General features: G+C 37.7%; 1 protein-coding gene across 2 annotated transcripts in view; it reads right to left on the bottom strand.

Moving 5' to 3' along the window:
- itga6b (integrin, alpha 6b) overlaps positions 1 to 12,471 on the bottom strand; it is a 60,342-nt gene that overhangs the window by 28,160 nt on the left and 19,711 nt on the right. For both annotated transcript variants that reach the window (XM_063009304.1, XM_063009303.1), the window contains exons 2-5: positions 7,368 to 7,495; positions 6,712 to 6,791; positions 5,484 to 5,745; positions 2,894 to 3,025 (exon numbers count right to left, since the gene is read on the bottom strand). In XM_063009304.1, the coding sequence (XP_062865374.1) occupies positions 2,894 to 3,025; positions 5,484 to 5,745; positions 6,712 to 6,791; positions 7,368 to 7,495 (602 nt within the window). The remainder of the gene's footprint in view (positions 1 to 2,893; positions 3,026 to 5,483; positions 5,746 to 6,711; positions 6,792 to 7,367; positions 7,496 to 12,471) is intronic.

Genomic DNA, 12,471 nt, shown 5'->3' on the forward strand with positions numbered 1-12,471 from the left:
AGTGCACTACAACAAGTGAACTTGTGTGTCAAACACAGTAAAATCGGACACAGCCGTTCAGAAAAGAGAAAATGGCCGCCGTATAAAAATCGGACTTAGGTCTGTAACTTAAATATTACTGCTTTTTAAGGTGAAAACGCTACACAGAATGAAATTATAGGCCAGTTAGACTTGGCAGTGAAAGTGAAATCGTTCGCGTTGCACCAAAACAAAAGATATTAGTTTTCGTTAGCTCACATGCTAACGGATGCATTGAAATCAACAGAAACGGGCTAAACGCTAATGTAGGGACCGTACGCTGTACTATAGGCTATAGAACTGCACTAGACTAAGTGCACTGGGCCTGAAACATGGAAATAGAGCGCTGCCGCTTACATATTGCGCAATAACAGTGATATTCACATGTAAATGAATGAGCAGTGATTTGTAAGCAGTAAAAACGTGCAGAAATGCATTTATTTACAGGTTTGGCGTTTCAAACACACCCAGAGTGAACTTGTGCTCACATCGCAGATTGTACACAGATACAGTGGCCTGTCTGGGAGAAAGTATTCACACCCCACGCACCGCACCTCTTCTAAACGCATGCACGCCCCCGACCCGCCACGCCCGCTCGACCGCCACACGGCAATCACACTCGCATTTTCTCCGGAAATGCACTCTCTAGTTACTACTATAACTGTAATTACACTGTGGTTGAGAAAGGTGTCTCATTATGATATCAAAGCTCAGAGCTTGTCTAATTCAGTTCAAAATGTGTAATAGATTTTTTTGGTAAACAGGCATGTAATTTAGTTTTATGGCCAGCTGAAAAAAATTGCATGCATTTCACCTTTTTAAGACTAAGGGGAAAAAATAAGAAAATTAAAAAGGCTTAAAATGCTTTGAGACAGTTTCTTGAATTATGTTTAGGCTCTTTCATCTGAATTTCAAAGCACCTTGTAATATAAAATAGAAACTGATGAAGCAGATCAAATTTTAGGAGTCAAAGATGCTGGATCTTATTCAACATGCAGTACTATTGTGGTACAGAAAGGCATGTAACATTGAGCAAAAGTGTGAAACACTCATTCATTTATTTATATTACAATCTTATTTAATGTAAAAGTGATGGAAGTAAATTATACATTATATAGAAACAGAAGTGAATACCAGTGGAGTATAATGTAATGTACTTATTATAGATTATTGCTTTGGAAGCAACATTTTGTTATAGGAAATGAAAATAGGTTCTACAAAGTATAGTAAAATGAAAGCAGTGTGTGGGAGAGCTTTGTGTAGGACTTAAACTGTTTGTTGCCGAGTCATTTTAAGACGTTTTAGAGCTGACAAACATAAAACAGCAAAAGTAAAAAAGTCATTTGCAATGAGAGATTAAAATGTAAAGTTACTACTATGTGATATACTGTAGTTTGTACTGGGTGCCATTATTTCCTTAATATTAATATTACTTTAAATTTAGAACTTTAGATCTTTTGATTACTTAATCTGCTTACCAAAGATTTAGAACATGTAACCATTAATATTCAACTATTATTTTATCCTGATATTTAGTTTTGTTTGTAATGCTGTAATAAAACATGGAACACTCGAGATGTTTAAACATTTTTGACTGGCAATGTTCAAGCATCCCACAAATCTACACAGCTAGTGGTTCCCACTTTGGTCTGCAATGCAACATCAGTTTTGAGTAGGACTGAATGTGTATAGAAACTGATCACGTTCAATGTTGTACACAATAGACATGAACAGAAGAGTAAAAAAATGTAGCTAGATGAAAGCTATGTGAAATGTCCTGAGCCTTATTTAAAAATACAAATTATCTTTATCACTGCTATTCTACAAAACAGTAGTTTACTAATAGTGGTAATTTACTTATGTCCATTAAAGTAAATGTATTAAGAAGTTGACATATTTACAGAAAAGAATATAGGTGAGCTATGGTATAAAACTAAAGACGCAAACCAACACAAAAAAAAACATCTTATACAACAGTTAGTTCCGACCTTACTATCTGATTGGTTGATATCACAAATATCAGCACGGCCTTTTCACACCACAACTGTATTACTCCTCTGACGCATTGCCAGTAACAACAAGCTTCATGCACACAAGCCGGACTGAGCAGCCTTTTTTTCTAAATGCACAATGAACGAAAGTGTGCAGATTAACATATACAAATAATGCAATAACTCTATTAAATAACTAAATTCTATCTTTTAATTCTTAATTAATTTTATTTTTAGGTTTTCTCCGTTTCCTTTCATCTTCGCTTATTCATATTCGCTTATTATTTTTATTCCAAACTAGCGTTACTTTGTAGTGTTAAACTACTGTATATGCCTTTTTAGCCTACTGCGTTAAGGCAGGGTAGGGAATTTTTACTGTTGCATAGCAGCAACTCATTCGTTGTGGAACTACTTTTTGGCGGAAGGTATTGTCAATACTAAAGCATATTTAATATGAAATTCAGGGCTTCTTTGATTTTCTTTCTTTCTTTCTTTATTTTGTAAAATCTGTTGTATAAAAGCAATAGAACACTTGAGGTTGTGCCTGCAACCAAATCACAGCCGTGATGTTATTCGCGATAACACACTTCCTCTGGTGTTCTATTGCTTAATTAGCTAATGATGATTTTATTTAATTTTGATTTGCTTTGTTCCGCTTTGATCTTTTGGTTTAATCTTTATCAAGGGCAAAAATAAAGTAAAAAATAATTACCCGTTAGTCTTCATTGAGTATTGTGTGAAATGATTGCGTGAATAATTTGTGTGATTTACAAAAAATTGCAAGCCACATTTTCCTATGTCCTTTTTGAAAATCATGAGGTATGCAAACTTTCACACATGGCTGTAACTATGATGTGATATATTGTGATCGATACTAGACTTACCTAAATAGCTGTTGGCAGGGACGGCCACCTGGTCTAATTCCTCAGCGGTGCTGTACATGACGTCATATGGCCCATCGTCATAAATACCCTGATCAAGCAACGTGCTGTTCCTCTGCTCCAAGCGTACAACACCTAAGGTATCCCACAAAGCATCATGGGAGTAAATGAAGGTGTCAGAACAAAAGAAACAAAAAGAGTTACACCACACTTAATGTATGTGTACTAAGATGTACTGTATATGATGCATTAATGAGAGTTTATTGGTGCCATGGAAATAAGTGTTACAACTACATCAAACTACATCATTTTCCTCTTACTGTTGCTCAAAACCTCACTTCTTGTCCCCACTCTTTTTCTTCACCATAATCCATTGCTCCTCCTTTCCACTTCTACACTGTTGTGATATGACTTGTTAACAAATTAGTTCTGACATGTGTGCAGAAGCCAACTGCATCTTTTCACCTGCATGAGGCGAGTTCATATGCGGATCAGCCTTGTGCATGGAGATCCACACCCTGATCAAAATTATTCCTTGACTCTGTGCAGACGGCATCAACCAGCCAGCAGAGGTCGTAATTCACTCAGTTATGAGGAGTCTCTATGCGGCTTATCCTACCCTACAAACAACAGCAGCTGCGCAACCCAGCCGAATGGCAAAGCTGAGACTCGATACAATGTATTCAAGATCCCAGCTCTGGTGTGCTAGCGTGTTTTAACTCTGCGCCACCTGAGCGGCACAAATTAGCCCTTTTAATAATTGTATTCATTCTCATAACTTTAATAGCATTACTGATATTGTCAGCTTTACTGCTAAGACAACATCATATGTGGATAGGTAGAGATTTTAAAAATCTTGTCCTTAATGGCAGGGCTCTAGACTAACTTTTTGCACTGGTTGCACTGGTGCGCCTAACTTTTTTTCTTAGGTGCACCAGCACAAAAGTTAGGTGCACCCTAATTTTCAACTGCATCGCATTTAACACCTTAGTTTTACAGGTTCACTTGTTTTTTCGCTGTCCATATAGGCAATATTGACTTGTAAATGATTAAATAACAGTCTGGTCAACATGGCCTCGTCTGTTGATGTTTGTTGCTGTCTGCCGCTGAAAGGCAGTGGGGAGAGGGGACCCATGGGCAGTGCATTTACTGCGGCATGTAATGTGTTTTATAGATGCATTGTGCTTTTCATCCTTTCAATTCAAAATGTATTAGAACCAGCCACAAATACAATTTTGACGGCCATGGTTTTCCCATGCTCTTTACAGTTAATTATAGTATTAGTCTAATTATAGTACACTATTATAAAAATAATAATAGAGTATATCTATTCATGTATGTATGTATGTATGTATGTATGTATATATATATATAAAAAAAAATTTTTTTGTGTGTGTGTGTATGGGGCTCTAGTGTTAGAGTGTAATCTTAAATAAAGTGCATTATATTATCGGCTTTACTGGATCTTTTACACAGATTCCCAAAATCAATTGCGGTGCACTCACTATGTATTTTGATTACATGTATTCTAACACTTCACTGTCTTTTAGTTATTTTTATATTTTACTTAACGAAAATATTATTGTGTTTTTACTTTCGCTATCGTCGCACTTAACCGATAGCATTAGCCTATTGCTACTAGAGGGTCGGCTCACCACTGTTACGGGTCTCTTGCTGTGTGGTGATGAATGTGTGGGAATAAAAGCACACGACAAGGTAGACTTCACTGTAACGGTTTAGTCAGGACTTCAGTAAGCGTTACAACACTTTAAACTGCCTAGCTCCAGAAACCGAACTTTTATACTTTGGCCGTCCGGCGAGTCTCATATACAAAACTAAACTAACTGAACGTCCGGTGCTGCATTCTGATTGGTTGAGCTGAATGTCGCTCACATATCACCGATACAATATTGTCCCGCTCTTCACTGTCTCTGATTGGTTTATACCATGATATGGGCCTGATGTGTGTCTGTTGTTGAACCACGGGAAAACTTTCAGAGTAGCGGAGACTTTTTTCCCCTTGAACTGCTGGTCGCACCGGTGCGACCTGAGATTTTTTTTAGTCGCACCATTGAGAAATTAGGTTGCATGTGCGACAAAATAGAAATTACTAGACTAATTTATTACTTGATAATTATTATTATTAATTATTATTAATTGTTATTATTTATATAAACCACACCCAATTTACACTATATGGCCAAAATTATGTGGATATCCCTTCTTATTATAAAGTTTACTTGAATAATATCAATGTATAAAATAAATTGTGTGTCCATAAAGACATTGTTTGACAAATTAGTTGTCAGTGAGCTACAGTGGCCCGCACAAAGACTACCTCACTAAATTCCTTTCATTCTTTAATTCCTTTCAGCTGTGAGTCAGTCATTTTCAGTGACAATGCCTGACCTTATAAATGCTCTTGATGAGCACAATATGAATAATGCCCATGGGTTTGGGATGGGGTGTCTAGCAAGCTTATGGTTATGGTGTCGAGCCATATAGTGTACCTTGAGCTTGTTTATTTTGTCATGAAACCAGGTCTGTATCAGGTGTGTTGAAAATTTAAAACTGTACATGGCACTGCTCTCACCTTTCCAGTTGAAGGCACCGGGTGCACCAAACACCAGGTAGTGGTAATCCTTGGTAAAAGTGACAGAGAGACCCTGTTGGCAGACACCAAAACGCTCGTGACCTCGGAGACGACCCTCACAGAAGGTCCAGTCTCCTCCCTCTTCACCTGTGCTCTCGTCAATGCTCAGCCCTTGACTGAGCACATAACAGCGTCCCATGAGGTCCCGTGACTCCTGCGGGGTTTTGGGAAAGTGTTGTCGCTGGTAGCGGTGGGCACACGTCTGAAACAGACACAAATCAGCACTAGCTTAATAATGCAGATATGCACTAAAATCTACTTAAAACTCGGTCTGTAGTGGAGCAGATATGCTTTTGTTTTAAGCAATGTTTAAGAGACACAAGGGATTAATACACCCACAGGACACAAATGCATCAAGGGTGGGAAAGATTTGCAGGCATGATCAGAGATTCCCTGCATATTAACTATTTACTTTTGCTAATGTATTTATGCTACATCTATTTTTTATTAACTGCAAATGTTTGTAAGACTTTTATTCTTACAATCATAAAGTGGGGTGAACACTTATTCACAGTACTGTAAGTTGCACATATTTGTCACCTGCAATTGTTAAGATTCTTAAACTAAGATTTATAAGGGACAGAATCCATTTACAAGTCCAGTTGTATAATTATTTTATTCAGTAAAGGAAAAAAAAGCATCCAAGACCAGCTTTCCCTGTGTAAAAAGTTAATTTAATAGTCGGTTGTGTCACATTGGCAACACCAATGACAACCAAAGCCTTGAGTCTTCCAGATTGCTGTAAGTTGTCCTAGTCTTATATGAAGAATTGCTTTAATTTGGCCATGTTACAACGCTTTCCACCTTTAACTTTATCAAGGTGCTATGGCAGGACCTTAAACAGTAAATTTAAGAAATGTGACAAGGTCACCCAAACCCTAATTTAATTTTAAAATATTCAGATATTGTCTCATTGCGTAACCCTAATTGCACATAAGCTATTATATTTGATGACTGAACATAATTCTTCTAGATTTTCTGGTAGAGTGCACAATTCAAGAGTTTATTAATTATGACAAATAACCCATGACTTAAAGCAGCAAAGTAATTAATGTACATAAAAGTTAACTAAACCTGATATATTATGATATATCAATATAAATTCAATGCAGATGTGTTGCTAACATGTCACATCTGGTGTTTTATTACACACACGCCCAATACTAACCACAATCTTGCCACCGGGTCCCTGGCTCTGCACAGTGACGCCCATCCACTGGTTATTTTTGCTTTCTGTATTGGGGTCCTCTGCAAACACACACAACAAGTATAACCTGAGATTATTTTATAATACTTTTATATGAACACATCTTTACTACACCAGGTTAAAAAAAATACATTTTCAGTGGTCTAGAGCATATACATACAGTAAAATATCACAAATAAGCTATGTTAGAAATTATGGAACTTAAAATTGTTATTGGCACAACCAAAAAAAAAACCTCTGCTCTGCTCTGGCAAACAATGATTGGCTATTGTTCAAGGGCAGAGTGCCTTTTCTGTTCAAAGGACGGGACCTTATAACTGATGCAATTACAACCTGTGCTGGCTGATTGATGGCGCTGATTGGATACGACTAGACTGGGAGGAAAATGGGGGGGAAAATGCAAAAAAAGCACTTTAAAAGCACTTTTTAACATATTTAATGTTTTTTTAAAAAGTAAAGAGAGGTTAAAGTAATGACAAGGTCAGTAGCACATCTACAAAAATAGGTTTTAAATATTTAAACAAGTATCAATGTATTTTAAATTCAATTACATATAGAAAAATGTCACACTCATTTAAATCAAATTTCTATTTAAAATGTATTAAAAACAAGCTTACCATTATCATCAAAGTTCACTCTTTGGCAGGCAGAGCTGGTAGAGTTGATATCACAGTTATACAAGCCCCCTGTTCTCTCTGACAACTGATTGGGCAATTTCTTTGCTTTGGGTGCGCCAACCAGCAACCTGTATCCAAAAAGTAAAAATCATTATATGATTAAAATTTGGGTAAAACTAACACAACTAACATGCACACTGCATTTCTACACAGCCTACTAGCAAGGCGGGTTCTGATTTTTTTTTAAAGGCTTTTTATTGCCTTAAAAACATAAGTATCATAATGAACCTTATTATTATTATCAAAGCTAATAATATCAAAGCTAATAATCTTATTGCTGTAGATGGTAAAAAATAAAAGCACTTTAAAAGATAGAGCTGATTCACAACAACATGCTAAAGTAAAATTTGATCACTGTGTATTATTTGGCTAAGAGAAGATTAAAATACTGTATTTTGCGTGACAGTTTTAACCTAGATTTATCTCTGTAACAGTTTTACAACAAACAAGGTTCCTTAATCACGAGAATAAATTCAGTGGACTTAACTGGCCCGATTTACCAGGTCAACATTTAATATAGCACCTCTAAGATGTACCAGAACAGAAAGATACACAGCATGAATTATTTTTATGCTTGTTAGATAAGCAAACTCAATTTAAGACATTTAAAACATGTTTTTAGAACGTTTCGATAATATTTATTCACTTCAATTTTGTTTCCCATTCAGTACTTACATTTACACAATCTGCTTTTGAATACAAACCCTAAAAACTGAACCTGACATTTGAACCTTACACCCACGCCCACCAAAACACTCATCTTACAACGACGAGCTGAAAAGCCTTTAATTAAAAATGCAAACAATTACACACCCAATAATAGTGCTGATGTCACAAATTCAGCCTCTGTGTGCTTCTGGAACCTGGAACGCATGTGCACTTGCCATGCCCACCTCTCCAGGAGCACGCTAGAACGCCCCCTCATTATGATTGGTCTGCCTAAATGCTCTGAGCATTACACCTAAACAAGGTGCAGCTGTGGGTCATTAGCCAGAGACCAATCATACAATCATAATGAGGGGTCACTGGCTTGACACTGAAAACAAAACTTCTCTAACATGTGCTCCTGGAGAGGTGGGCATGGCAGGTGCACATGAGTTCCAGAAGCACAAAGAGGCTGGATTTGTGACAGCTAAAGCCTACATTGCCAGTACAATTAATAATTTTATTATTTGCTGAATTACACTTAGTCAATTTTAATAGGGATAACAGCCAAGAAATGGTCTGCCTGTCTGCCACTACGCAACAAAACCCAAAGAGATGGAATGTAATACAACGTAATGGTTGAGTATAACATGCATTACATTCATGTGTAATAGAAATGTAATTGCTGCAGGCTCTTCATACACACAACCAAATACCCTCACTGTGTCCTCATATAATATGTCTGTCCAGTTTAAAAGCCACAGTGTCAGTCTTTCACACATCACTCATCATATTCTCCCATGCATTTCCATGTTGCAGTGACAGAGGCGTCCTTTCTGCTCTTGTCCGAACAGAAGAGCATTAAGACACAAAGGACAGCAGCGACAGACTGGGCAGAGTCTGCATCTCAGTCTGACTCAAAGCCTCTTTTATTCTGTCTGGATTAACGATGCATTGATAGCATTCATTCGGACACTTCAGAGTTACTAACACAAGTTCTCTTTGTGAACGCTAACAAAAAGAGGTTCTTACTGCAGAGGCGACTACATTACCCAAAATGCAACAAAAAGGCCTAAGGGCAAAAAGCCACTATAATGAAAAAGTGAGGCTCTGAAGATTTGTAATTTTAGAAGTCTGTAAAGCAGATATGTTTCAGAAAAATGCAGTACAGCTCTGAACAAAGCTACAAAGGAAAAGTGAGAGAAAAAATGAAGGATAAAGGAATGTGACAGATTTAAGTTTCGGATAGCTGAGGGAGAGCAATGTTTTACTATTGACGAGTTAAACTATGCAATCATTTTCATACCATGACAGAATATTTTCAAATAAAAAAAGTTAGTCAACTTTAGCTGGAAGAAAAAGAGAAGGTAGATAATAACTCAACAATTCTCAATAATTCATCAGACATGTTTACCAGAATTATAAATTTCTGGGTTGATGATAGCTGGGGAAACGGCTACCACTGTCAGCTAGCTAAAACCACAAAGTAGGACAAAACAAAGATAACATGACAACAAGTCACATAACGTATTTCCTTGTAAGACAGCACAGTTTTTTTCGGTCAATGATATGCCATGTTCTACTTTTAGATAGCAAACATGACAAAGTAAATGACCAAAAAAGGTTAGAACAGTGAAAAAAACCCATTTATTTTTGTAAAATACTGTCACAGGCAATTTTGTATCTTCAATTCACCTAATTTATATATCTTTGGACAGTGGAAGGAAACCTCACACAGATGGGGGAGAACATGCTCCACACAGAAAGTACTTGGACCGCTCCACTTGGGAATTTGTAGTGCAAAAGGTCGCTGGTTCAAGCCCCACCACTGCCATTGTGCCACTGCTGAACCCTTGAGCAAGGCCCTCAACCCTCGATTGCTTAGACTGTTTACTGTCACAGTACTGTAAGATGCTTTGGATAAAAGTGTCTCCTAAATGCTGAAAATGTAAATGGGAATTAAACCAAGGACCTTCTTGCTGTGAGGTGACAGGGCTATCCACTGATCCACAGTGCTGCCCTATACAATTAAAAAACAAGTCTGTGATAGCTGAAAAGGGTATAGAGACACACAACGTAATAGTTTTCCAAATAATACAGCTTATCTGTTTATATCAATAATAAATGTACAAAGGGAGGAAATGTTCTACTGCTATTTAAACACACCAGTTTCACACAATGTTACCTATAACACCAGGGCGGCACTTGCTAAAACTCGCAGCATTAGTTTTACACAACAAGGTGGGTAATTAGATATTGCCAAAGTGGTGTGATTTTTAATCATTAGATTGATGATTTTTATTTGATTGACACATAATATGATTATTAAGCTATACCTATCATCCAGATGTCTGACTGTGTAAATTGGCAGACAAAGCACATTGAGGCTGACCCAAAGTGGAACGTCTTTCCCTTCATCTGTGAAAGGATATTATGCATAGCATTCATGCTTGCTAGTGTGGAGACATGACTTGTGATGTGTCATGTTTACTGTGTTAATTAGTTTTTTCTAATAATGATGGTCAGGTATTGGTTAATTAATTAATTCATTTATTTTATTAGACATTAACGTCAAATTTTACACACTTTGGTTACATTCATGACAGGACAGGTAATTACTGGTTATACAAGATTCATCAGTTCAAGTTTTTAATGTCAAACAGTCATGGACAAATCTGTATCTCCAATTCACCTCACTTGCATGTCTTTGGACTGTGGGAGTAAACCGGAGACACGCAAACATGGGAAGAACATGCAATCTCCACACAGAAAGGACCCATATCGCTCCACCTGGGATTCGAACACAGGACCTTCTTGCTGTAGGGTAACAGTGCTACCCATCAAGCCATCGTGCCGCCCCTGTTATTGGTTAACAAAATGTACTTGCATGTCTTTATGCTGTGTGAGTAAACCGGAGACACGCAGATTGCTCCACCTGGGAATCAAACCCAGGACCTTTTTGCTGTAGGGAGACAGTGCTACCCACAGAGCCACCGTGTCGCCCCGGTTATTGGTTAAAAGAATTTAGCAGAGAAAGAAAAAATGAAACCAGTGCTCTGTAATGGTCACTGTCTGTGTCATGTCACTAAAAGCTATAAGTAAGAGCATCTATCAGCTGTAAATGTTATTACAGTGCTTCAGTAAACAGTACATGCTTCATGTGTAAACTATGTACTGTCAAGCACTATAAACACTTCAACAATTTGATCTTTGTTCAAGAACTGCTCTGACTCATATTGCCTAAAGTGAACTTAAAATAAGAATTAGCCATTTTATTACTCAATATTTAATTATACCAGCTTAGAACCCATGACTGGCCAGTAATTACTGTTTTGGGTCAATGTCATGTTTAAGACACACCTTTAAAGAAATATATTTTGGCAGAACCTGTGTACAGATAGTGTAGAGAATTATTTGATGAACACAGACATGCTCTGTGCAGTGACTAGGTATTAAGTGCAGGCTCCAAGTATTAAGACAGAGAAATCACAAGATGTGTCATTAAGCTGCGTACAGTCAGAGACATCAAAGTAAAGGAGTACAAGATAAATATTGAATAAATCTTTAGAGATCAAGCAAGAAATAGCATGCATTCTGACAAGAGCAAGAAACGAGACAAAAGACAGAACAGGCACAAGACTGAACTAAATATCGAACACATTTTGCCTAAACTGGTAACACAATATTGTGCTTTTTACTAGTTTATTGAACACATTTTACTCACTCACTTTCTTAACCGGTTATCCAGTTAGGGTTGTGTGTGTGTGTGTTGGGTGCTGGAGCCTATCCCAGCTTTTCAATGGGCGCAAGGCACACAGTAACACCCTGGATGGGGCTCCAGTCCATCGCAGGGCAGACACACATACACACACACACCCATTCACCTATAGGGCAATTCAGTGTCGCCAATTAACCTGACTGCATGTTTTTGGACTGTGGAAGGAAACAGGCAGAACATGCAAACACTGCACAGAAAGGACCCGGACCACCCCACCTGGGGATCGAACCCAGGACCTTCTTGCTGTGAGGCGACAGTGCTACCCTGAACACATTATAGTCAACCACAATTTAAACTAGTAATAGTATGCTGAACCTCCTTTGTAGCAATAATTTCCTGTTCCGACTAATCAGACTTGTTTATCAGTGTTTGTGTTTTACACACGTGGTTACATTCATGACAGAAACTGTAGTTACTCATTACACAAGATTCATCAGTTCACAAGTTCAATGTCACACAGTCATGGACAATTTTGCATCTCCAATTTACCTCACTTGCATGTCTTTAGACTGTGGGAGGAAACCGGAGCTCCCGGAAGAAACCCACATGGGGAGAAAAGAACCTGGACCACACCATCTGGGGATCAAACCCAGGACCTTATTACTGCGAGGCGACAGTGCT

This window comes from Trichomycterus rosablanca, chromosome 15 (assembly GCF_030014385.1).
Source record: "Trichomycterus rosablanca isolate fTriRos1 chromosome 15, fTriRos1.hap1, whole genome shotgun sequence".
Taxonomy (NCBI): domain Eukaryota; kingdom Metazoa; phylum Chordata; class Actinopteri; order Siluriformes; family Trichomycteridae; genus Trichomycterus; species Trichomycterus rosablanca.